Source organism: Hirundo rustica, chromosome 5 (assembly GCF_015227805.2).
Source record: "Hirundo rustica isolate bHirRus1 chromosome 5, bHirRus1.pri.v3, whole genome shotgun sequence".
NCBI lineage: Eukaryota > Metazoa > Chordata > Aves > Passeriformes > Hirundinidae > Hirundo > Hirundo rustica.
The window spans coordinates 23,768,311-23,795,605 of record NC_053454.1 but is presented as its reverse complement, the minus strand read 5'-3'; the positions used below and the strand labels follow the sequence as shown (position 1 = coordinate 23,795,605).

The following is a 27,295-nucleotide window of genomic DNA, read 5'->3' as shown; positions in this document are numbered from 1 at the left end:
TTTGATGTCAGAGGTAGTACTTGGCTACATAAATAGCATTCAAATATGGCTATTTGGAAACCCTTGGTCTAACAACTGAAATAGGAACAGACTGCTCCATTTCTATTTTTTCCAATAATCAAGTCCACTTTCTGCAGAGGACCTTTGTAGAGCATACAGAGAAATGAGACAGATTGTATACATATTTTCTCTCAGCTATTACACTGAAAATCAGTACAATTAACATTGGGTATTTATAACAATTGAAACATACATTCTTTTTTTATAATGCTTTCAATGTCTGGAAGATGTACCCTTATCACATCAGATGTTCAGGCACAAGGAAAAGAATACCACACCTATTCAGAAAAATTATAAATGGAATTTTAAATTTATGCTATTATTTCCTGTTTGTCTGTATGTACATAAGTTCATCTTATTCTCAAATGTAAATCACTGTACACTAACATACATTAAAAACATGCTTATTGGAAGACTAGTTACACTCAGAAGAACATAACACAATTAAATAATACTGTAATGTAACTAGCCTTACAGAGTACAACTTGAAACAAAAAGCTCAGATTCTACTGGTGAGAAGACTTTACAGCACATATGAACTTCTTGCAAATCACAGGATTGATATGATTTTATAGTTGGTCCGGAACTACTTCTTATGTCCCAAGATACTTACAGAAAAATACTGCTTTTAAAGACTTTGAGAAAAATTTTCACAGAGTTCTATATTGTCTTATTTCTTGTGTTTTGAATCTTAATAGCAAAATATATTGCTTGACTTTCCATGATGCTCTAACAGCACAGATATCAGTATTTACCGTAATAATCTGACTTCTCTCGTCCACTTTGAACTTGAACAATTTTTTAGTTTTTAAATTTTTTTATTCCCTGAATAATCACATTCATCTCACAAAGCTCCTGAGTGAAGGCAATGAAAAAAACTTTAGATATTTCCTAAAAACAGTACACCATTTACTATGGTTACAACCAGCTAATAATTTTTAAATCAAGAACACTTCCCATCTTTTATTTAAAACAAATATACACTCAAATCATATTAACCTTACTAAAAACCAATTTATGGATTTATCAAACTAATACGTCTTTACTAATTCATCTTTCAGAAATACAGGTAAATTTCACTAAAATAAATCATTGTCTATTGTACACTGTATATATTCTACTGTAATTGTATATTGTGAAGTGTCTCAATAATCCTACTCCTACTTCAAGTAAAATATAAATGTATAAAACTGTAGTAAATGTGGAGAGAAAAAAAAAACTATTTGTTGTTTCCAAGAGAAAAATAAGCTCAACAAAAGCTTAAATAAATAAAAACACTTTAAAAAGCATATTTTTCTAAGATTAGTGAGCCTTTAAAAATGTTACTGTATTTTTAATACTTAGTAATACTTGGATCAGTAAGTTTCTAAGTCAGAGCAGCTTTTTAAGATTAGAATTCCACTAACAAAATCCTTAACATTCACATTTCTCCTTGCACATCTTTAATTAAGAGAGGGAAAACTTACTGAAACATATATCTATCTTCACAATTATTTCACAGAAATTTCTCCTATCTACCTTGCATTTCCTCCCTGCACACATTTACTAAGAGACAATAAATCTAAAGAAATCGACATCCCCCTGAACCACTGCGGATGAGAAGGTAGAGAAAAGCAGATTAAGCCTGGGAAGAAGTGGAGCATTAGAGGAAGGTGGTTTAAGATTTAGTTTTTATTTCTCAGTACTGGAGTCTGATTTCCCCCAAGGGCTATCTGTTTTGCCCATGACAGTAATTGGTGAGTGATCTCTCCCTGTCCTTGACTTAACTCAGAAGTCTTTCATTACATTTTCTCTCCCCTGTCCAGCTAAGAAGGGGCGTGATAGACCGGCCAGGGGGGGTGGGCACCTGGTGTCCAGCCAGTGTCAAGCCCACCACATCACTACACACAAACGGGAATTTTGTGAATACAGAACTCGGATTAGGCAGTTCATGTGATCAAAATATATTTAGAAGCAACACTGATTAGATTAACTTAGTAATAAGAAAGAACAGAGGAAGACTTAGAACAAGGAAGGGGAAAGATGAAGTATTCAGTTTAGCTACATTAAGTCTGACAGAGGGAATGGACATGCCTAAAAACACAAAAGGTGAACAGACTGCAACAATACAGGAAAAAACAAATCGGTCTTTTCCTGATGAACTCTGCAGCTTAAATAAAAATTACAAACACAGAAGGGTGAGTAATTATAAGGAACACTACTATGTTTGATTTTTTTAGGAGTTGCTGTCAAACAAACAGTACCAAACAAAGCTGGCACACAAGTGTGTTTTAAAATGCTACTCACATAACTTGCTTACACAATTGAAGAGAAGCCACAGTTTCCTTAAACTTTTTTTACTACTAGCAAACAGCAATAAAATTCCAATGCACTAAGTATTTCTTTACCTTTTACTTGGATCGGCTGTTTAGGTGAAGACTGCTTTTGGCCTGCATTGCCTGTATCTTGTCCTGTAAAATAAAATTGAAGTTCACTGTAAATGTGGAAGCACCTTTTCAAGTATAGAGCTTTACTGACATAATATATCTTAATACTGCATTGCACCCTGACAATTAGAAAATGTATTTGCCAGATTTCCAACATTTAAAACTCTCAAACAACAGAAACAAACAAACAAAAAGTAAATATTTAATATAGCATGGATCAATTGAGTCCTGTGCCTTTAAGACTGGTTCTAAGAGCAGAGAGAAGCGTGGAGTTTGTTTTGAGAAAACTGCCTGACTCCTCCACATTCTTCTGTGGACGGGGTGTTCGGCGGAGGCTTGGAGAGACTGCAGGACAGAAATCTTTTTGCTTTCAGTTAGTTTCAGCTAGCTAGGGCAGAGAAGTTCCCTGGACTGTTTTTTTTTTTTTTCCTTGGGACTGTTTAAACCTGCTCTGCACTGAAAACCCAGGGGAGCACTGGGGTTTGCTCCCCAGAGGGACCACATTCAGGGGTTTTCTCCCAAATTTGTCCTAAACCAAGACAAAAAATAAACTTAAAAACTTATGAAGTTTATCTTACCAGACAGCAAATAAGGTTGCCCTATTACTAACTAGCATTCCTTAAACAGTCAACCCTTTCACTTGAAAATAAAAGAAACAAAATCCCTTTGTTGCTCCTTTCTTTTCTTACCTGGGTTTAAATATCAAGCAGCTATTCTGTTAATATTCATGATAAAAAACTCGTGCTAAGAGTGCAAAAACTAAGTAGCAGCTTCTTTGCAAAAAGCGTGCACAACCATTTATTTATATCATCAAAAGAAATATCACAAACACTATTTCACAAAAGATTAGGTCACAAGACTTTGGGGGCAGTGAAAAGACATAAAAATACTAAGATTATATCCATGCACAGAGATCTACGTACATCAAGTAACCTTTCAAAGTTTACTACCTCAGCTCAGAGTCAAACAAAATCACAGTGCAACATTGAGGAAAAAGGACACAGAATACTTCCACTCACAAACACTGGTGTTCAGTCAAGTAGAGGTTGAAATGGTAGAACTTCCAAGACTGAACAATGTTTAAGAGTCACTTTTGTACTTCCGAACATCAGCATGTAATCCTCCTGGCTACAGTTACTAGCTTTTAAAGACTGTTGCAAGCCCTAGGAATTTACAAGTTACTAAAGAAGGAACAAATTTCTGATACCCTGACTAGGAAATAAAATTTTCTTTAGAAGACCACTCCACTGTAGATAAAAGTACAAAGAAAGAGAGATTTCATTTTGAAAAGCATCTGTTATCTCTCAAGCACAGTCTTCCAAGCCTGTATCTGTGCAGTCCCACAGTTAATAAGCATCAAAAATAGAGGATGTTACGAGGGAGCAAGGAAGCAAGGACAAGAGAGTTCTGAATTTCACAAGCACCTAACAAGCACAAGATCGACAACTGAACAGCAGGGAGGGCCAGGTGATACACACTATATCAAATGTTTAATGTGAATGCTGCAGTTCTAACAACTGTCAGATTAGAAAGCTCCAGCAGATGAAACAGCTCAACCTTCTTTACCGATCATTTATAGCCTGGCCTCAAGATGCCACAATGCTCAATAGTGGCACTCATTCAATCTTTATCATTAATTCCTTTGACACAACAAACCGGAAATGCTACCAAAAAAAATCAAATAACCAAGCGAAGTGGTGAAAGGTGAGTAATGCATTCCACTTTTTATCACTTGAGTTACTTAGTCCCTTTCAACATCCACACTTTCCCATCACCACTTTAAATTTGATTACTCTAAACTTAAACCCTTAGCATATCAAAATGACAAAGAAATAAATTTCAGCATTCCTCCCTGTCTATGTATCTGAATTCCCTATACAGATGCCCACAACCAAAAATACTAAGAATTCTGCAATCATAATATCATCCAATTGAAAAAAACCAAAAAATGTTACCAGTAAATATATTAAACTTTTACATTTTTATAAATATTTTTTATTGTAGCTTAGTACTACCTGTTTCAACTTTATGCAGGGTTTCTCCATGAGCTGATCCATTTGCATCTTCTGATCCAAGATCCTTCTTCTGACCATTGGAGGTATAAACTCTCACTTGGCTCATCAACTGCACAGGCAGGCGATTACATGGTAGAATATAAGACAGGCTCCCACTTTTCATTGAAACTTGCCATCCTAACAAGGGGAAGAAAAAGAAAGCTGTTTCAGACAGCCATTTTGGAAGGAAAAAGAAGGGAAAGTGGTCCTGCTCTGGCAGCATAAGTTATGGAAAGTCAGCTTGTAAGAACTGACCCGTGCTTATTTTACCCATGTTTATGAACTACAAAAATGAGAGCACATAGTATACTTTGACTACATCCCTTCAAACAACCTTTGTTGAACTTTTAAATTTCATTCTAACATTAGGAGGATTTTCCCACACTCCAGTATGCATTTTCCCTACAGACCTCTGGATGATCTCAAGGGTTAAAAAAAGAAAAACAACAAACCAAAAGCTATTTAACAAGATTGGCTTTCTGATACATTAAGTCTCATTCTAGTCATTCTGTCTCAAAGTCTTTAAAAACCATATATTGATAAACAAATACAGACCACCACAAAACTATTAGCCAGTGTTGTGATTTCATTTCACTCTGTGCATACTCTGTACAAATCACAGCTTACCAATGAAGAACAATTTGTGCAAATTATACAGCTGCTACAGAAATCATGCAGAAAAGCACACAACATTGTACAAAACATTTTGCAGGGAAGCACCTTAAATTTTGCAGCATTCACAACAGACAAATTACAAGACAAATATGCAAAAAGTCCACTGAGAAACCACCCTTGGTAGGCAATCTTCCATTTCAAAACCTTAGCCAAAAGCAGAGTTGCAGTACAGACCAACCTATATTAGCAATCACTTTCATTTAGGGACCACAACACTTTTGTAGAGAGGGTAAATAACACGTCCAACCATAAATGCAGCAGGGAAAGGGGTGCTTTGGAAAGCACTCGCTAAAAATAAATACATTTTTTAAAATAATTAGGAGGTACCAATAAATAAAGTCACACAAAGCATGACCACTTAATTATGAATAACACAGCTCTCACCAAAAAAAGATAATATTTTACAGAACTGTCCATTCCGTAAAAATTAAAAATCTCATCAGCTTTTTTTTTTTTTAGTTTTCTGCACACCTGCACGTCTACATGCACCGACCTGAACCTTAGTGAAAGAAAAATTTCTCCAAAAAAGGACAGTTCTTACAGATAGTTGTTGCAATGTGAGAAGAGCCCTCAATACTGAGCTCAACACGGTTTAGACCTTACCAGTTTACAAAACACTACAATAAACACATGGCACAGGATGAGCAGTGCTGTTTCCTAAGCTTTGGAGGTACTGGAGCAGTTGAAAAGGGGAAACTTAATCAGCACATTTAGAGGGCATTTTTCCTGCTAATTCATGCACACCTAAAAGAGCATTTGCTGCAATTTAACCGTGAATGCACGAAAAGGGGCAAAACTGCTCAGAATTCAAATTCCATGCGATCTGCGGCCTAAAGGAAAAGCCAGGGCTCGCTCCTCGGACCTACACAAGCCGTGCAAGACCGCGCTCTTTTATGTAATTACTGCAAACTTCGGCCCCGGCACGGGCATGACGCGCCTGCGTTACGTCAGACGGGGCTGGCACAGCGCGGCCGAGGACACCCGGCCTCGCACTGCGCTCGCAAAACACTTGCACGTTTTCCTTCTCTTCACAGCCGACCCTCAGAAAGCAGCCGGCGCTCCCCGGGCCACGGGTGCCCGCGGCCGGGAGCGCCGCCACCGCCTCGGGAGGCACCCCGGCTGCCACCACCGCCTGCGAGCGCCGGCACTCGCCGCGCCCCAGGCGAACGCGGAGCACCGTCACAGCTCCATACGAGCCCCGGCCGGCGCGGCGCGGCGCGGCGGCCCGGGCCCCGCAGGACTCACCGTGGCAGGCGCGGGGCCGCGGCGCCGCCTGGCACCGCAGGTACAGGCGGTAGAGGCCGCGGCAGCCCCGCCGCTGGGCGGCCAGGGCCGGCATCATGGCGGCGGCCGCTCGGCAGCGGCCGGCAGGCGGGCGGCGATTCGCATCGGCGGAGGCCGGCGCGGCTGCGGCGGAGCCCCGCTGGCCCCGGGCGGCGGCGGTGGCCGGAGGCCGGCGGTGGGCGGCGCCGCGGCAGCCGGATGTGCGGGGGCACCGCGGGGCCGCCGCTGACTCACCCGCCCCGCCCGCCGCGCCTGCGCCTGGCCCGAGCAGCGGGGCCGGGCTGGGCCCGGGAAGCGGCTCGGATCGGCTGGCGCCGCGCCTGGAGCGCCTCGGGGACGGCCGCTGCTCTGTTACTGTGCCCGGTGGAGGGGTAATACGGACGAGTACGTGTAAGGAACGTACGCGCGTTACATTTCTTAGCACACGTGAAAACACATTAAAGAATTTTTTAATAGGGTCACAGAAATAATTAGGTTGAAAAGACCTCCGAGATCACCGAGTTCAACCCATGACCGAACACCACCTTGTCGGCTAGACCATGGCACTAAGAGCCACAGCCAGTCTTTCCTTAAACACCTCCAGGAACGGTGGCTCCACCACCTCTGTGGACAGCCCATTCCAATGTCTTTAACCTGTGACCCTTTCTATGAAGATATTATTCCTGATGTCCAATCTAAGCTTCAGAGTGTCTTCTCAACACTTGTTACCTGGGAGAATCAGGCAGTCCAAGAGAATTATAAGGTCTCCCCTGAACCTCCTTTTCTCAGGATAAATACCTCCAGCTCCCTCAAAAACTCCTCACAGGACTTCTGGTCCAGACCCTTCACTGGCTTCACTGCCTTTCCCTGGACATAGGTAACATTAAAGCATGTACACTAAATCTGTTTGCATGATTTCTATATGAAAATGTGCTCCCCTAGCCTAAGCCATCCCCTAAAATGCACTTTCCAGATCAGTGCTGATAAAGTAAGATTTAAAATGATGTCTCCCTCGAGGGAGAATGCCATGTGGCTGATCCTGTGCTCCAGGGTTGTAAGGGATACCCAGCTGCGACACCTCCTGCCCTGCTCACCTACATCCTGGCTCAGGACCATCAATCCCACTGGCACTAGTATTACACTCTTTTTTAATAAAAGTTGTTTTGGCGGGTTTTGTTTGTTTGTTTTTGTGGTTTTGTTTTTGTTTTTTTCCAGTATAGCCTTGATACTGGTTTACATGACTGAGAAAATGTCTCAGGCTTCCTGGTCTTCATTTGCACACTGGGAGGAACATGGGAGCTCGCCAGAAGTTAGTTTGACAAGGAATTTGGATAATTAATGTACCCGATAATCCACAAAGCATTTGATCACTGAGGAGAGTTATTATGGTGCCTGTCTTTAACATACACTATTAGATTTTAAAGCAAAGTTTGCTGCCACATCTTTACCATCTAGTGAGCAGCATTGCCAAAACAAGTTTTCCTAGAAGCCCAGGGGAGGCAGACTGAAATAAAATACTTCCACAGAATAATTAACACTCATCTTCCCAGTAGTACAATTGCAGCCATACCAAATAAATCAGGAGTATTGCAACAGATGCTGTATCATTAAGTACCAGATGTACAGCACTGGAGTTAAATACTAAATTGACTGCAAGTTGTAAAGTAGCACAGGTGAGGTCAATTCACCAGTTTCAGTTGGAGTCTAAGATGCAGCTGATATATGTTTTGCTGGCTGGTTGTTATTTTGGCAAGAGCCTAACAGTAAAAAAAATTAAAAAAAAAAAAAAAAATTAAGAGTTCCCTATTTTTTTCCCCTATATAAAAATGTTTGAAAACCTATAGAAATTCTGAAACAAGTGGAACTACTAATTATTTCATATTCTTTTATCGATATGAATAAGTGATTTTCTTTTGTCCATTTTGGGTGTTGTAAATATGAAAAAGGAAGGAAAGTAATAAAACTGGAATATCATAGATTAATAGACACTAACATTGTGGTGGTCAAACAGGATTTACACAGTCAGCTGCTGTGCATGACCCTTTATATTGGCAAACACTGAAAACTGATGGAGACAAAAGAGCACGTAAAAGAGCATCAGTAACGGCCTATTCTGCATGGGATAGCCAAGCACATAAAGCAATTGATAATGAATTACCAAGACTCCTGGCATGCAGCTGCAGCATCCTAAGAAAAAAATATCAACCTTATTTATGAGCATCTCAACCATTAGTTATCAATCACTAGCAATGAACAGGGAAACATCCTGTTTATCAAGACATCCAAACTGGCTACTTTAAGCCTGTATTTCATAAAATAAATCTAGTAAAAAGAAAAAGTAGTCTCATTCACATTCAAGTTGCTAAATGCTAAACTGACAATAAATATTATTTCTATATACCATGCTTGTATGTGGGTTTTTTGTTCCATCTGACCCTCTAGGGGACTAATTGTGTGAAGATCTTGGTATGTTGCTCATGAGAGGGGGGAGACTTGCTACTGTACCAGTCATTTCCTCAGGCCTCCTTTTGCAAAAGCTCTTGAACCCTTTTTTATACAGCATATTACCTTGCCCACAAAAATTACAAGGTTAAGTTGCCTTACCAGGTCTTCAGGAAGAACAGGCACTATGGTTACCACCTTTTAAGATTTAGAACTTGTTTTATGGAGACACTTGACATGTTTACATAGAACTGCTTGCAGACTAAGACAGACAGGTGACTGGATTGAAATCTAGGCCTTTGAAAACTTTTTACCATTCCTGTTTATTTAAAATAACTCAGTAACTGACTATTACTCAAGCTACAACAGTCCATCATTATGAAATTCTCCAGTATTATTGTCTAGTAAGAAATATGTGATATGTAAAAGCTAATAAGAAATTAAGGATTTTAGTGTTCTTTGTATGAAAAATGAAGTAATATAAAGCCAATTTGAATTTTTTTTTAATCTGAAGTTCATTAAATACTTCATACAATGGAGAGAGACTGGCAATGTCCCCAGATCCACCAGAAGAGCTGATGGTATTGACTTAATATAAATTACTCTTCAGGATTCCCATCATATCCTGCCTTGTGGGTCTCTCATATAGCATAGCAAGGGGAAAAAAGGGAAAGACTTTTGATTTTTATACCTTTTACTATCCTACACATACACAGTTAACATAAAGCAGCTACATACCAATAGTCCAAAAAGTGTGAATGCATAAAGTGTCCAGTGATCCCAAAGTTTTTCAATCAAACCATTTAAATTCACAGAAAAAGAGACAATATTTCATGGCGGGCAGGTGCACAAGGGGAACGACTCCTCTGAAACATGGAATGGCGAATCTTCAGAAACTTGCATAACACCACTCTGAGTCATGCAGGTCTGTAAAGCCATTTCATCGTCATTGGGTCAAAGATCTACATAAACTAAAAGTATTTTCATTTCCAGCACATGGATAAGTGTTTTTGGTTATTCACATGCAGTTCATTCACCTGCACATCAGCAGCTGTCTGCAGTTTCTTAAGCTGGGGGCAGCGGTCCTTCAACAAGATCTGGTTCAACCCCAGCAGTAGGACTGCCATAGGACAATAAACTGTGAAGAGGCATTATTCTCCTGAGAAATTTAAATGGAAAATTACTTTCCTGTAGCCAATAGACTCAGGAGGAGCAGATTACATTACTAAAATTTTTAGCTTCATAGTTGCAAACCAGCCACTAGAGGTCAGGGGTTTGGAATAAAATTAACACACGGAGGAAGAATTCAATTCATTTCAAATGGACAAATCATACAATCAAATAAAATTTCCAGCCTCCGAGTAAGGAAAAAGACCTCTTAAGGTTAGCAGCACTTACCTTCATCCAAAAGCAAGAAAGCTATCCTAAAATTCTTAAAAACAACATTAGGAACATAATACATAAAATACTGAAACAACTACTCATTCTCTTCAGTGATACAGACATGCATAAGAACACAGGACTGGAGGAAGCTTCTTGCATCATCAGCTCCAGTCTCTTGCTACTACACTTGTCCTATAATTTCTTACATGAACCAAGCAAGGACCAGCATAAAAACAGCTTGATTCTTTTGCTCATATGGGGAAAAAAAAAGAATTATAAGAATGTGAAATAAGCTCAGTTAGTACTTTTGAAGTGCATAAAGGCAGTATAATAGAAACACCTGTGCAGTGCAAGAACCCTCTTTAACAACTATTTCCCTTACAAATGTGTAACGCTCTGCAAAGAGAGAAGGCCGACAGACAGGAAAAGGCTGTTTCATCATGAAGTGCAGTGTATTACCATTTCCAAAAAGGGGAAAAAACCCTCAAAGTACTACATTTTATTTAGTCATTTATCTACTGCTGTAAGTACATATACACATCATCCATTCACAGTACATACATGTTAATGCAACTGAACATCTTACCTCTGCCCCAGAGTAATGTTAAAAAATTTGAGAAAATCAGAAATGTGAACAGAGCCACTGGATGCTCAAACACATGCATGCTGAACTTGATGCTTGTTGCTGTACCTGTAGTTTTCTAAGGCTTCAATATTTCTCTGTATTATAGTTACACAACTGAAAATGCCACTAGACATGTGAAAATTCAAAGTCTACCTCAAATTTCTATCTTCCCTTACAAAAAACTTTTCATTCATGGCTTTGATTTAAACATTATCACTGAAAGGATTAACAAGTATTTTTATTGTGCTTTAGTCAGAACCTAACTGAAGTTGTTACAGCAGAAAGTATGTTGAAAGGGATCACAGTATGGAGACGTGTTTGGTCAGATTTTTGAGATTAAAAGAAAAATAAATTCAAAAATATTAAAACACTAAGTTACAAATATCATGTTCTATGCAAACATACATCAGGACATGATCTCATAAGCTGCACATACAAGGTCTTCGGTCTTCCCCCAGATTGCCAAGAAAAAAACATAGCAAAGCAACATGGAAAGAGAAAAGCCAAAAAAGAAAAGAAGGCCAAGATGCCCAGATTATTTCTTTCTTTACTTTTTCACTGCAGAACTTTCAAACACAATAGAGAAGAACACATAATTCCACTGCAGCTGTTTTCCATTTTAAGTAAACCAAGACTAGAATGTCAACTCCTGTACAGTATGGCTATTTCAACAGTATTTTAATGGAGAATAAAATTATACATAATTTACAGCTTGAAAGTTTAAGTACTGTCCAGAGGATACTTGATGGCATGAAATCATGAATGGTGAAATGGGGTTTGTGAAAGTGGCACCCAGCAGGGTTTCCAGACATCTTTGCATCACACAACTGGTGTGACTCTTGCAAGTGTCCTGTCATACGAGGTGGACTTGCTGATCCTAATTAGTCCCTTCCAACTCAGTAGATTCTAAGATTCTGTGATTTTCTGTGTTCTCATTATTTTTCTCCCCATTCTTCTACCTTCTTTTTCTATTGCATTTCTACCTTTATGAAAACTAGCTGATATTGCTTTAACTCCTACAGATAATCTAGTCCTGCACCTTTTACAATTTCTGATTTTCTGCTTCATTTCCTGTGAAATATCTGAACTGATGCATCTTCATCTAACATACTTCTAATACTGCTTTTAAAACTGGTAAAGGAACATGAGTGAATATTCATAGGGACACATATAGCAAATGAAAATACCATGATCTGCACTTGTTCCAGGAAAGCATTTCCCTCACGCCAGGCAGGAGTCTGGATTGTTACAACGCTCACCTCACAAGCAAGTTTTTGTGGTCAGACACATGGAAGCTGTGATAAAGATGAACTCAAATTTAAGTAAGAACAAAGCTTTTCGTGGCTCCTCAAAATACAGTCCACACTACTGCTTTTACAAAACCCCAGCTGTACGGTGGTAGCCTGGTGTGGTAGAATAAAGCCCATCTGGTTGGCACCTGGGTTGAACAGAAGGCAGCTACTACCTGTGCCATCACCAATGACCTAAACCTAGCCTACAAGAAGAGGGTAACTTAGGGTCACATTATTAAAAACACTGGTTCACAATTTTGCTTAGTAGTTGCAAAACAAATTATTATTATCCTGACAAAAATTCCAAGTGATTCAACAGTAACCATGACTCATTCTCAGTTCAGCAGCGGCACCTACTTAGGTAGAAGGATGCAATCATAGTCACAAAGTAACCTATCTTAAAAGGACAGGACTTTTGCCAAAACACAGGTGTACAACTTTCTCTGCTAACACCTGCACTGAAAATATGGCAGTAAACTGGGCACACAGGTAGATTTTTTCCACAAGACTTAGTATTACCTATGCCAGATATAAAGCAGAATTGTTCCAATGAATTAAAGGCAGGGATCAGCTATTTTTTTGTTTGTTTTGATATACACCTTAATCTTCCTGTTTCTTTAAAAAAGTAAATGAGGTGCTGCAGTAGCTCACTGCATTCTGCACCATTCTAAACACACAAAAAACCAACATTCAACATACACCTGGAACACTTAACACAAAGCTGTTCATCAGTAACTCAAACTCACTCAGAGATTTGAACTTACATAAGTGCTGCTTTGCAACACACACTGGTAATATTTAAAATAAAAAAAATTACACAATTTGATTTCAACAACATCAAAAAAACAATAGGTATCAATACAGAAAACTATTTAATTTGATTCAAAATAAATATTTGACATACAAAGCACATACAGTGAAAAAGGGTCACAATAAATTACAAATGGAGATACTTGCTCATTCACTGAGAGAAGCCCTTGGTATTTCCAATTTCATACCATTAAATTTGTCATTCTTGCTGATTTAAGCACAGCACTGAACAAATATGGATCCCAATGCTTTCTTTCACAGGTACTGGTATGGATAATTTACTCCAGTGATCCAATTTGAAAATCAGTAGGGACCAGTAAATCACTGCATAAAAGAAAGAGCGAATGAGGTGCTTTTTCCTTAGTGTCAGCAGCCTGCGATTATTATGTTTATTAGATTTTCTTGAAAGGGCTTCACATTTTCTAAAATATGCAGGAGAACTATATTTCCCCTCTGAGCCCTTACATTAGCATTTTGTGCCTCAGTCCTTGAATACAAGTAAAAGATGAATTTTTCAATTAATTTTAAAAGTTTATACCATCTGGATGGCACAGAACTAAGCAATGAAACTCCCTTACCTGCACAACATCTGCCATTATCATAGAGCTAGCTTCTGCAGAGAAGTTAAAAAGTAATGCTGAGATTTTATGAAAAAGATTTTTGAATCCACATTCAAGATTAAATTCTATTATATTATCCATACTTCTATCTTTCCATCTTTGAATTGCTTAAGGTTCTGTCCTTAAAAGGTGATTTAAAACAGCAAGGCTTGACTGTTCCTGTGACTTTAAGAAAATTACAGCACTAGAGAAGTTACAATAAATGCAAAGATACACTAACCCATTTCAGTGTATGAATAGTTTAACCATAAATAAGTGTACGACAGCAATTAAAAAGTATAGACAATTAAAGCAGATTAGCATACCCTACTACCATCTAGCACATTAAGCGCTTGGGATCTTACTCTGTTGCCTTATTTTTTGGCAGAGATGACGATACAAGATGCAACGCACCTAGCACTGCATGTGAAAATCAAGTTTTGACACCACTTTAAAAGAACATGTTGTTCTAGCCCAATGTCTTTTTTACCCTTAATCTGAGCACTGTAAGGTACAGCATTTTTATCTGAGCAATGTAAGGTATAGTACTTTTAAAAGTACTTAAGACCACAGTTTCAGTAATTTTAGGAGCAGGACTAACAAGTCATATTTAGAGTAGAAACAAATCAATTCCATCTGGGCACTTGTCCAACTCTTTTTTCTATTTCCTGCTTTGCCAGAATTCTTACATCCACTTGGGCAAGTGCTCTTTCCTTCCATGCCTCCCTTCCTGTCTTTAAAATGGGTAAGAGCTTCCTTAATAAAAATGGCATCTATACAGCAAGTGTTGCAATACAGGTGCCTAACAATAAAATGGTCAAACACACACTGTACAAAATAATTGGCTACATTATTTGTTTGGACAGTACTATCACATACATAGTCAGCAGCTCCAAAACTTCTGGAAGAAATAGTGGCTCATAATTATAATGATTTTTATTTAAATCCTTAAAACATTAACAGATATTGCTCCACTTAAACACCCATCAAAGAAGGGAGCAAAACATAAAACTGACAGCACAGAAATGACAATATATGTATAAAATTAAATAAAAGGCAATGAAGGAGAGGATGGATGTATTGGTGAGTTACTTTGTGTGTTAGAAATCCTAACTGGCATTAGCTACTCCAACAGACCCAATGGCTCCTGATACTTTATCTACAGATGAAAACAGACAAGTGTTAAAATGGAGTATCACTTCTACAGAAAGCTTGTACAGAGCAAGGGGCTGGTCTATCCACAGAATCAATGCAACACCACTTTACTTACAAAAGCTAAGATGTCAAAAAGCAATGAGCAGTATGATTTACACCAGCGGAAACAGTTATCACATTAGGTAGGAAACCTTTCAGTAATACAAAAACTCTTCTGCTTCATTTTGGGATTGGCAGGCACTTTCTGGTCAGTTGCAAAATTTCTCTACAATCACAGACTTCTGTCACAGCCTCTGTATCACGGCTAGCTGTTGACAGCACAGCAACATGAACATACAGCTCTCTTCACCAAAAAAAACCCCAAACCCTTGAGCTATCAAGATACAACCAGCATTTTACATTTAATTTAATCTTTAGAACACAGTCACAAACTGTGGTGAGGAAGCAGGCTCAAGGATAGAATGTTTTTGCCAGCATTGAGGAAGCTCAATGTTATCACTTAGGCAGCTAAAAGGGTACATTAAAAAATCAAAGTTGATGCAGAGCACAGGTAGGTTGCCCTATTTATTTGGTTTGAACATTATTCTTATAACATTGTTCCATGTTTTCTCGGCACGTTAGAGAAGTAAGTTTTACCAAGTCACAAGCTGCTCATATGTCAAACAAAGCCGAGAACATGCTACTGGTCAAACCAAATCCAATCCCTTTTATGAATTTTCTCCTCCCAGTCCATTTCCAGGACTTAATAGAAAGAGGTAAGTTCAGCATCCACATGCAAGTGCTCCTTCATAGCACTGTCTTCCAACTCTTTAGTCACAGCATTGTCATTCACTTTTAATCCTTCTCCTGCAATCATTGATTGGATCTCTACTTAGCATCCTTCAGTTACAGCTGCATTACGTTGGATCCAGTTTAGACTCGTCTCTAATTTAGTAACATCATACAATTAAGGAACAGTAGAATGCACCCATAACATCATCCGGACCACAAAAATTTTCTCAGAACATGTTATTTTGCTTACAGTAATTACAGATTTATTTGCCTTCCACTCCCAGTATGGGGGTTCAACTTAGATGACCAAATTCATTTTTAAATCACAATGGTGCAAACTGCTGAAGAGAATCTGATGTCACCATTCAAAAAACACATCATGCAACATGACAGAGGGACTAGAATCGTGCTGAGGAACTGAAACAGTAGTAAGTAGGTGTGAATTCTTTTTCTCTGATTAGATACCATTGTTGAAGTGCTTATTCTTGGGTTAGATTTTGAAGGAAAGGGTCATAAATTTTTGCACTTTAGAAGGCAAAAATTCCCTGTAAGATAATTTAGAAATGCACAAGACATTATATCCGAATTCGGAAGTAGCAGTGGGACTATAAGAACATGTACACATACACACAGGACAGCATTCTGCTCAGCTTCCAGGTTCAAGCATCAGTAAGTAGTGTTAAAGAGAGAAAATGAGCCTGAAGAGCCTAGCAAGTTACATTTAACACTCCTTTTATTGCAGTAGAAATTTTAGTTTTTATAAAATCCTCAAATTACAGGATATACACATAATCAATCTCATTGCAAGTCTTTAGCAGCTGTAGAGCATTAACTGCATGCAGTTGCTTCTGCAGTGTGCGAGTATTCCATAAATAGCTAATCACATTCAGAGAGCAAGACAAGTAGTCAAAGAATATCATATTCAACTACCAACTGGTTCATCAGTACCAAGAGGTTGAGCAAAAAAAATGAAATAAGTTTATAAGTACATGGCTCTGATCTAAAAACTAATACAACTGGAAAGTCGGAATGATATCTGTATCACAAACAAGATAACTCAATAGTTACAAGAAAATACTTCAATTCAAAGCTATTTTTGAAAGATTTTCTCATAAGGTTTCTCTGACCATGGAAGAATAGTTAAGTTCAGTGCTACAGAAATTTACTAAAGGCCAATGTTTAAGGCCTTTAACTTTATGCAATCAGAATACTAACATTAACTACAGAAAATTTGGCAAATATTTTGCCTTGAATTTCCGAAAAGAACTTGCATTCAGACAGATAGTATTATTTTACCATGACCTACCCTTCAGCTGCTGGGTGAATGCATAATCAGTGTAATTAATTTATGCACTTAATTTAATATTCACTTCTGTAGTCATGACACTGGCTTCAGATCAGTCATTAGATGGGTTTATGCCAAGAAATCCTACACCCATTTGTTTCAGAAGCTGCCTGAACAGGTGCAATTCTTTATGCAAATTTCCTATCACAATGAGGGCCTCAGAAACAGGAATAACAATTTATAAAGAGCTACCTACAGATTAATTTTCTAAAAAGCTAACATGCTTGAATTACTGCAGTCTCACACTTGTGTGGACACAAGAACAAATCTGCAATGACTCTGCAAAAGTTACTTCAATAACATTGATTAGTTCATTTTGAGACATGGTTAAAAGTTTAAGCATTGCATCTTAGTCTGAAAATCCTACAGGTCAGCAGTTTGGCTTGGTAAAACAAATTGTTATGACAAGAAAACTGCACAGAGTTTTCTGTGATCAGTCTTGGTATTTCTTCTAACAGCATAATGTAAAACTATGTCACAAAGTAGAAACATGGAAGAGCTCTTTTTAAGTATTATTAATAAAAAATAGCCTCTCCTTCAGAAAGGAGTGTTATCTCTGTCAGCTTGATAGATTTTACCGCCTTGTCTCAACTTCAAAGTGGGCCATATTTCTACACTGAGTATAGTAAATTGGAAAAAATAGTTCTACAGATACATTTAGTAAGCAGAAGAATACTGTCCAAAGTGTACTGCATAGGTATGTGTATCAACTGCTATCCACTGGAGACATCCTAAAGTAGCTATAGTTCCAACTAACATAAACTTAGTGAGCACAGATCTCTCTATAATAAGTTTCAATCAATCTCAAACAATCCTTGATTTAAAAAAACCAAAACAAAACAACAAACTTATATGATGGGGCACATTTTAGGTAGGATGCAGCTAATTTTTGCATCAATTAACAACACAGCATGGTTAATTTAAGTTTCTAGTATTTGTTTTTGATATGCTAAATTTCATATTATCTCCAAGAAAAGCATAAATGTATTTTTACACAGCCTGGAGTGAGATCAGTGTAAAACCAGGAATTTCCAATCACCAGCAGAAGTGCCAGCTGCTCATAATGTTCACAATACAGGAGTGCCTGAATTTGGCTACGCAACAGTTGGTGCCAATCTGCTTATAAAGGAAATGCCGCTGAAGCATAGTCTTCTAATAAAAACAGGGCACGAGGGCTTCGTTATTAAGTGTTCAACAACAATCCTGAGCTCGGTGAAGAGAGTCCTGAAAAATCAGATTTAAAAGAGATGTAAAATCCTACAGCATTTATCAGAAGCATTATCTACGTACATATTTTTCTTTCACTTCTTTTCTCAATATCACATACACATTTTAAGTTGAATTCTTTAGACCAACTCCATGCTGCTTCCAAGAGCTTCAGAATTCTTGACTTTTAAATATTAACATTTTAACTAGCTCTATATTCATCCTCAGCTGGAAGTTACTGAACTAGAGACAACAGAAAACCTCCACCTTCAAGCACAAAAACAAAAGAAAAAAAAAAATACTATAAAGACTACAGAAGCACTATTAAAAAGAGAAAAAAGAATAACGCTTTATCACAAATAGTGTAAGGAGCTCAGAGGCTATTATGTTTTTGCTACTTCTTGGCAATATAGAAGAACCCTGCACTGCAGAAGCAACTATTAGAGCACAGACATGAGAAATAAAACCCCCATCACCAACTTCCCTTAAAACTACGAAAATGCAAGCAGAACACTTTGGATAAGCTAGTTCTACTGAACGTCAATTTTAGTATTGCACAGCTTAAATTATTTTTAGATACCAAAGTAGTAAAGCAACTTCACAGATGTTGTTTGGTTGTTAAAAATAAATATATGTAGTAGGATGGAACTATTAATTTCTTACAAAAATAGGGCAAAGAAGACAATTAAGCTTATGATTCTCACACCTGTCTTTGAATATCATGGCAGCCAAAGCCACTTTCTTGGCACTCTAGTAAGCCATTTTCTGATTGAGCAGACTGGAAAGTATGTTCACAAAATCTTATGCTATGCAATGGTCATAAGAAAACTTCTGAGAAAGCACTCACCTGAGAAAACACTCATAGGAATATTTATGATTTCAAATCAAAAGCAATAATATGGGCTTGACCAACATTCAAAATCATTAAGGTTCTATTTCAAATACAATTAGCCTTATTTATGAATTTAACTAAAGAAGGTAATGAACATGTTTAAGATCATCTACGGGGGTTTTTTTCTCTCAATATTACACAAGTTTTTAAGCACCTATTCATATTTGGGCTCAGCCTCAGATGTACCCAGAATCTAAAAATAAGGATATAGCTCTGATAAGGCTTTCTTCTCCCAAAGTGTAGTTTCAATCACACAAGCACGTCCTAAAGGCTCCCTTTCAAGAATGGTGGTACATTTCTGATCACTTACATGAAATAAATCTAACCTTTAACCAGCCAGGGGTTTATTTAGCATCCAGGTGTATTCTACAATTGCCATTTGCAGAGGTAGTATTATGAGTTATGCATTATTTTAGAATGAAAAGTTTCTGAATACCTAAGCACTGTGCAGTTAAACACTAACTTCCAAAATCAATTTAGTACTTACCGACAGTACGGATTTCGCCGAGAAGAGTAACGTAATGTAAGAAACCTATAGTAAATGAATGGCTGCAGCAGACTCCCTTGTCCACTGAAAGAGAATAGGTCAGTAGAGATTACTAGAGGCAAAAAACACAAAACAAAACACCAAAACCAGGAATTTTTCTAAGAAAAGCATGCAAACTACTATAAAAAGCTAGATTTGGGTCACACTGGTTCAAAAAAATCTAGATCTGAAAAGAAGAAGTACATAACTATACCCTTACAAATGCAGAAACATTATAGAATAAAACTGCTCAGTGAAGAAGAAGTGCTGTTCTTGTACCAAATTTATATTTATGAAGTGGTTTTACATGCTTCATTTATGGCGGTGTGCAAAGAGTCACAGAAATTACGGTGGGCACGTCAAGAAAACACTTGTTGGTCAAGCCCAGAAACTGGCTGACATAAGTATTCCAGTTACAGTGACATCATTCAATCTAATCGCAGCACTTTGAATATCCAGACCACATTCTAGCATCTTCTGCAAAACTTCTCAGAACACACAGCAGACAATTAGAGATGTGTAATGAGACTTAAACACCAAGCTAATACCCAGTTATTTCAGTTACAGTGAAATTAGGCTTTGGTATTTCACAAAACTGCTGTTTGACGTGGCTGTACTGCGAGATAGTGGAAACACTGCACACAAACCATACACAGCAAAGCACAGAAATGCCCTAAGTTTTAGTAACTGAAGCCACTTTAAATAACACATTATTTAAAAATTGAATTTAAACATGATGGTAAGGAAGTTCCAGTAAGTAGAACTCCTTCAAGTATTAGTGGCATCTTTACCCAGAAGAAAAAGGTAAAGTGAAAGCGAGCTACAGGACGGATGAAAGAGAAAATCTTGAAACCTGTACAGTGTTGATAAACAATTTAATATGCTACAACATTTAAAGAACAAAATCTCACAATAGCTGCCTTTAGCAATTAAATTATTTTAGAGTTTGGTATATGACCTTTTAAAAGCTTTAGTATCTACCAGATGACATATCAAGTAGCAACATTTCACATACTACATTCTCCACAGAGATTAAAAAAGGTAGCTACACTAAGTTCAAAGCACTTGAAAGTTTCAGATACTGGATAGAGTTGTATCTGTCAGCTGGTAGGTGGTCTCAGATAGAAGGCAATCCTTGAGGGCTGAAGCATTGAAATGTTCAGCTGACAGATCAAACGATAGATAAATTATATATCCTACCCAAGAAGGTAAAGCCTCTCTTTTACTACTTATAAGACCACTCAAGACAAATGTTCCCACTATGCTACAACTTGTATAGAACAAAGGCTGCTTTCGCCCTACAAATATTAAAAGGCAATGTCCTAAACTTCTGTGACTATCAGGTCATTATGCCTATACAACTTCAGGAGGATTCCAACATGTTCAAGATCCCTATAATGACTTCAACAGGCTGAACAGCAGGCAAAATCAAACGGAATTAAAAAAAAAAAAAAAAAAAAAAAAAAACCAACAACAAAACACAAAAAACCCCACACCAAAACAAAACAACCCAGAAGGGTAACTGCTGCTCAGAAGCAGCATAGGAGAGAATGCAATCTACTCCTGCTTGCACATTTTTTGCATAATGAAACTTTGCCATTTAAATTTCAGGAATCTAATCGTCGAATATAAAGAGTTCACATTCAGTGAAGCTGAAGATCTTAATATTCTACTAAACTAACCAAAATTAAACTTACTGAACAATGTACTGATAGTAATGTAGGTGAATTCAAGTTTCAAGCCTGAAAAACGCTCATGTGACTCATCACCCACAGTATGAAAGAGAAGGTTTTTGGTGCTCACTTACATCATAGTGAATGCCTTTTGATGTCAGGATGCATCAACTTAAGAAGCCTAAGAATCACTTAAATTTTATTTGAAGTTCAAGTCTTGTTGAACCAGAACCATAAAAACAGAGTACTAAGATCCACAGAGAACACATTTGCAAAAAGCAGTATTGCATAACAAGTTTCTGATTACTTAAATATTTATCATAATTCTTACCTGAAGAGCATAAAAACTGTAGCTGGCATCAGGAAAATTTCATTGCAAGCAATGAATTTTAGAATATTCTGTTGATTAGCATTCAGTTTCTCTAAGAGATTTCTCAAAAAGGGCAAACTATTTGAACTTCGTGCCTTTAAAGAAGAAAAAAAAGATTTACAGAAAACATAGATTACAGAAAACAAAGTTAGACCTATCTTCATTAGCACAGAGAAAACAGAAAGCAAACCACTGCTCTTTACCACCCATTTCAACATTTTAAGACTTCATCAGTTTTGAGACTAATATCCTAAGGAAAAGTACTGCAGGCTCGGAAGTCCATAATTTACAGAGTTCAATTTAAAAAACATCAGAGGTTGCAATTCCGTCATCCACCAATTTTAGGTTCAATTGCACAGAGACAGCCATGAGCCTTGTTCAGTCCACTAGGAGGAAGTGCCCATGGTAGCAAGACAGCCCAGTTAGGAACACCAAAGCCTGAAGTTACGTTAAGATGCACAAGGCAGTGCAACTAGCAAGTACTTTGCTTGTTAGTCTCACCCTGTAGTTTGTTACTTTACTACTGAAATAGAACAATTAAATTCACAAGCTATGGTTTAGCTTGAAAATATACATCTTAAGTTTCAACTTAACTGTCCCACAGGTTTTGTGGAACTGTTCCACAGATTTTGTTTCCTTCAAAGAAAAGCATTTGAAGAAAAACAATTAGTGTCAACTCCAACATATCATCCCACAGAAAGGGAAAAAATAAAAAACCAAACCACAAAACCCAACCAACCCAAAAAAGTATTCTCAAATTCTCTGTGCTGAGATTTCATACTACAGTTTCACTCTAATTCCTCTAGTGCAGCCAAAGAAAACCAAACCAGAGCTGCAACCTAAACCTGTTTATAAAACCCAAGAATACCAACTGTATTAATTGTAACATATACAAATCATACTTACATCAAGAACCTTCTTTGTGTATGTGGCAGCATGAAGCAAAGAAAATAGCAGAACCGGAAAAATACTCACTGAAGCAAGCCATAAGGAAAATTACAGGCTGTGCAAGTGCTTAATTTCTCCATGATGTTATACTACACCAGTCATAGCTTGATGGCCCTTTGCAAAAGTTTGGCTGGAATGACCTGTACTGGATGAAGGTAAGTATAAGTCTAATACCTATATTTATAGCTCTTCCTTTTGCTTCTTACACCTCTTTGCTATGCATTTTTCTTAACTTCAAAATACGGGTGTCTGCAAGTATGCAAAAGTGTAACACACACCACTAGACAGCAGTGAACTTCTACTGAAGTTCTCTCTGCACAGAATCACAAGTGAGCTTACTACTCAAAACCTCTTAAATACATGCAGTCATATTTCAAAGATGCTACAAAATTCATTTCTTTACCAAAGAACATGCAGTTGCCAGTCATTCCAATTTTACTGAGCAAGAATGTAGATATTTCTCTGACAGAAGGATTTTAAGAGAAGGACATTAAGTGTACAGAGTAAAGAAATGTCAGCTCTGACATGTCACCTTTGGCAATCTACAGGAGCAAATTTTGCAATCTTTATCAGTTTAATAACTTATCTGAGAAAGCTACTATTGAATAATTATCTCTCTACATGATGAATGTCTGCTACAGTGAGAAGACACGTATAAACCCTGTACTGGCAACAGACTAAAATTACCAACTTCTCCAAATATCACTGGAGGCTGATCATAAAATCCACCAAACTTAAGACGCAAAAAAAGAAAATCTAGGTAGCCAGAGAATGCAGTGCAGTAATTATAGAGCTGATTAAACTGAATATGGATCAATCAACATATGCCTCCCACATTTTACATAGAGTATGTTCTATAAATAGCGAGCCTATCAAACTAGTTCAAGCTAGTTATTCAAATCATGGCAAAGCTGATGAAAAGAATCATGTTTTCAATATATTTAAAAACATTAATAGGATGACACAAGAAAAGGATACTTGTAACAGGGTAGGAATTCACAAAGATAAGGGAGTACAACAGGTAATGGCAGCTGTCCTCCAGCAAAGCCTGGGCCAGAAATGCCCTGCTGAGCTGGAAGTGCGGTAGCCTTTGGTGTAGTCGGAGGGCACTGGTCAGAGCATTTGCCAGCAAGGCACGCTGATAAAAGCTTGCTGCTTCATGCAACCTGCAATTCATCAGAGGAGATGTTACCATGTGAACCAAGCTCAGCAGTCTTCTACCCTTGAGAATTGCATCACAACTGAACAATATCTGAAGTATTTATTTCTATTATTGTACATAAAGACTATTCCCAAAAAATAACTCAGAAACTGTTTAACACTGATTTTACTGCAGGTGCCTAAGACAACTCAATATAATACTCCATTTACACGCAAAAACGTGCATTTATCACTACTTTACATTTGTCCAATACATTTTCCAAACACATCTATAAGTGTTTTAAACCATCCTATAATTTGTAAGCTATTCTTACAAAAAGTAAGCTGACTAACAGCAATTTACCTTACATGAAAAAACAATGCTTTTCAAAAGGAATCTAGTTGATTTATAAAATTTTAATGCTATTTTACAATATTACAGTACATACCCTAGAAGAGGCAGGACAAATAAAGCTGAGCAGTAAACTGTGAACAAGCGGGAAATCCACATTGCTGTATCCAACTTGTTAGCCATCAGAAATTGCTACATTGGTAAAGAAAAGGAGAGGGGAAAAAAAAAAAAAAAAAAAAAAAAAAAAAAAAAAAAAAAAAAAAAAAAAAAAAAAAAGACCAGCCCCAACAGAAGTTGGTATCTTAATACTTGCAGACAATGAACATTCTTCCCAACCTTATTAAATTGCAAGTCTTTCTCCAACCTTAAATATAAAGCAAATTATAGCTTGAAGCAGAAAGCTTTTTTTGTTGTTGTTCTGTGATACTTGGCTCATATGTTACTAGCCAGAAAAATAGCTCGGCTTTCTCAGAACCAAGAGGCTCCTTTGTACATTGCAATCAAATACAGTGGTAAGAACTTCTAGAAAATAGTTTTTCCATCCAAACATGCCTCACTAAACAGTCAGCTTCACAAATGCTATCATGTAGGGTCTCTAGACCTGACTGACTTTTGCTTCAAGGTTTCTTTTAGAATACACTGCACACACCTGGGGCTGAATCTCCACCATTCTTGGGGGGGAGTGGAAATATAGGGTCAAGTAAATTTAGCATAACTACATTACAAGGAAAGTGGCATCATTTTGACTTACATATTCCTGGCCTTGAAAAAGCAGAAAACTTTTCAGAGTAATCCTGCACCTCTCCTGTTGTTGAATTCTCCCTAACTACAGCCCTCCTCAGTCCTGATATAGCTAAAGTGCCAGAAAGGCTCCAATAAAACACAAAATGCTTTTGGCTATATGTGCATCAGAGTCAAAACAGCTTCCTTCCACCTGAAAAAGTTAATTTCTTTTTTACAAATTTGCACCAGTTTTTGAAGATTCATCTCTTCCTCTATATTCCTAGTGCATGTCTATGGAAATGACCAGAAACCTAGAACCATCTTCATACGGTTTTGTATCTTACTTGCACAATATAACTGCAGAAATAGCATGAAGCTGAGTCAAAGCTAGGTTAGATTATCGGGAAAAGGATTTTTACCCAGAGGGTGGTTGGGCACTTGGTGCCACTTCCCTTGCTCCCCAGGGAAGTGGCACCAAGCCTGACAGAATTCAAGTGTTTGGACAATGCTCTCAGGCACACAGTGTGATTACTGGGCTGTCCTGTGCAGGGCCACGAGTTGGGCTCGATAATTCTTGTGAGTCCTTTTCAACTCAGCATATTCTACGATTCTGTGAAATACAGACGCTACCACACTGAATTGCTTTCAATTCGGCCATTTTCAAGAGCGGCGAGCCACTAACAGCACGCTTTCAATCGGAAAGCGAAAGCTGCTCACCCCAGCCCGCAGCCTCGCTGCCATTCCAGCAGGGCCCCCCCTCGCCGCCCGGCAGCCCCCGGCAGCCCCCGGCCGGCCCGGCCCCCAGGCCCGGCAGCTCCTTACCACGGCCCCGCCGCCGGCCCCGCCTGGCATGGGCCCGTTCTGCGTGGAGTCCGCCATGGCCGCACCTGCGGGGAGAGAAGCGCCTCAGTCTGTGGGACGCGGGCGACCGCAGCCGCCGCCTCCCGAGCTCCCGCTCCCGGCCCGGCTCGACCCGACCGCGACCCACCGCAACCTCCGCACCGGGCACGGAACACGCTCCGGCAGCTCCGCACTCCCGGATGCGGCCGGACGCCACTTCCCGCGGGCCGCGGGGCTGCCGGGCAATGTAGGCGGTGACTGGGATGCTCCCGACGGCGCCGGGCGGCCTCACGGGACGGCGCTGGCAGGCAGCCCCGGGATGGCCCGGCCGGAGCGCGGCGGGTGCGGTGCTTCGGCTGAGCAGGACGCTGGGCTCTTCCCCGCTGTCCACACTAGCCCGGACATCAAGTGCTCAGCTCCGTCCGTAGGGTCTGTGCGGGGGCACTTGTGTGTGGTGATAGCAACAGCAACAACATTAATGCTCGCTTCGGCCGCAGTTTGGGGAGTGTTTGCTCACTGAGGGCCGACTGGATTTCCAGGGCTCTGGGCTTCCGCAGCAGCCTGCGAGGCTCAGAGCTGTGCATCAGCAATGTGAATGGCACTCGTAGGCTCACGGCACCGGATACTCCGCAGTTCCCGGTGGCTCGGTGGCGTCACACAAAAACGGTGCAAGGTTGTGTCCCTGTGCTTTAGTGTCATTGGTTCCCTGTAATGTGAAAAGGAGGGTGGGGACCCAAAAACGCACCTCTTCAAAGCCACGAGGGCCTAAACACTGCCTGTGTTATTACGTTAAAAAACTTGTTTTGAAACAAGTTTCTGAAATCTTCGGTCAATAATCATCAAACCATAAAGTTAGGGAGTTTTACTCAAATATAGGTATATCAGCAACCCCTGACAGGAGGATGGCGCAAAGCAGAAGGAGCCTTCTGGTCACTCTCCAACACGTAGCATATGTAATTTGCAAGGTCTTGGAAAGGTTTCTTCCTCCCTTCATTAATCTTCTCCTTGCCTTTAATTTATATATATATATATTTGGTTTTGGTGTTTGTTTGTTTGTTTGTTTGTTTGTTTGTTTGTTTTGTGCCGGGTAAGGTATGCAAACATGCTTCTGTTCTCAGTTGGAAGTCTGTAACTCGTCTGAAGTGGCATCAAAGCAAAAGAAAACAAAATGCGGGCCTCGTGACCAACACCTTTGACTTTTGGCTGCTTTGGCTTCAGAATGTAGTTGCGTGTCTGCCTTCCTCTGAAGGATGTGCAGCAGGTTCCCCCTCCTGGCAGCATGGGTTTCAGGACAGCAAGCCGTCTGCTCCCGGTTCTAATGGTTCCCAGAGGCTTTCGATTCAATTACTCTTTAATAGCAGGAAAGACATATCCCTGTGACCAAGGATGTTGGAATCAACATCCACAATCAGCCTCGTTTCTGGCTTCTGATGATTAAACTTGAAGATTGATTGGAAGATACTCAGAAAGAATATGTAATTAAGTGTATTGACAAGAAAGGAGCAAAAGAGTCAGCTGATAAGAACTCTAATACCATAACAATTACAAACAATATAAGCAATCTTAGGCTAGTTAACACTTTTAAATTGAAGATGCAGAACCTGATTTGCCAGGTTTTTTCTCCCTGATTTCCCTCCCAATCATTAATCTCTCATTTAGGTCACTGAGAATTAGGCACAAGAACTACCTGCTACTTTGAGATTAATTTTTTCTGCAGGTGGAGGA

At 38.9% G+C, this 27,295-nt stretch overlaps 2 protein-coding genes across 3 annotated transcripts in view; both read right to left on the bottom strand.

Moving 5' to 3' along the window:
- Positions 1 to 6,583, bottom strand: part of SLC30A9 (solute carrier family 30 member 9) — a 33,424-nt gene extending 26,841 nt beyond the window's left edge. The window contains exons 1-3 of the mRNA XM_040063941.1: positions 6,461 to 6,583; positions 4,502 to 4,678; positions 2,448 to 2,510 (exon numbers count right to left, since the gene is read on the bottom strand). Of these exons, the coding sequence (XP_039919875.1) occupies positions 2,448 to 2,510; positions 4,502 to 4,678; positions 6,461 to 6,557 (337 nt within the window). The 5' untranslated portion in view covers positions 6,558 to 6,583. The remainder of the gene's footprint in view (positions 1 to 2,447; positions 2,511 to 4,501; positions 4,679 to 6,460) is intronic.
- Positions 6,584 to 16,270: 9,687 nt separating this feature from the next.
- On the bottom strand, positions 16,271 to 25,780 carry TMEM33 (transmembrane protein 33). Of its 2 annotated transcripts, none has more exons than XM_040064506.2 (8): positions 25,719 to 25,780; positions 25,553 to 25,617; positions 24,105 to 24,199; positions 23,494 to 23,681; positions 22,474 to 22,541; positions 21,529 to 21,662; positions 19,486 to 19,569; positions 16,271 to 18,124 (listed from the first exon to the last, which is right to left on the bottom strand). In XM_040064506.2, the coding sequence occupies exons 2-8, from the start codon at positions 25,607 to 25,609 to the stop codon at positions 17,995 to 17,997; spliced, it is 756 nt and encodes a 251-aa protein (XP_039920440.1). In that variant the 5' UTR covers positions 25,610 to 25,617; positions 25,719 to 25,780; the 3' UTR covers positions 16,271 to 17,994. The 2 variants fall into 2 exon arrangements, with proteins under 2 accessions (XP_039920440.1, XP_039920441.1); XM_040064507.2 differs by having other exon boundaries at positions 25,733 to 25,777.
- Between the last annotated feature and the right edge of the window lie 1,515 nt (positions 25,781 to 27,295).

What these genes read in the sequence shown, in the direction of transcription:
- TMEM33 (XM_040064506.2), bottom strand. Translation starts at nt 25,609, where the DNA reads ATGGCGGACTCCACGCAGAACGGGCCCATGCCAGGCGGGGCCGGCGGC. An exon ending in ACACAAAGAAGGTTCTTGAT is followed by an intron (nt 21,663 to 22,473) that starts GTAAGTATGATT and finishes TCTTCTTTAAAG; the next exon opens with GCACGAAGTTCAAATAGTTT. An exon ending in CGGCGAAATCCGTACTGTCG is followed by an intron (nt 18,125 to 19,485) that starts GTAAGTACTAAA and finishes CTGATTTTTCAG; the next exon opens with GACTCTCTTCACCGAGCTCA.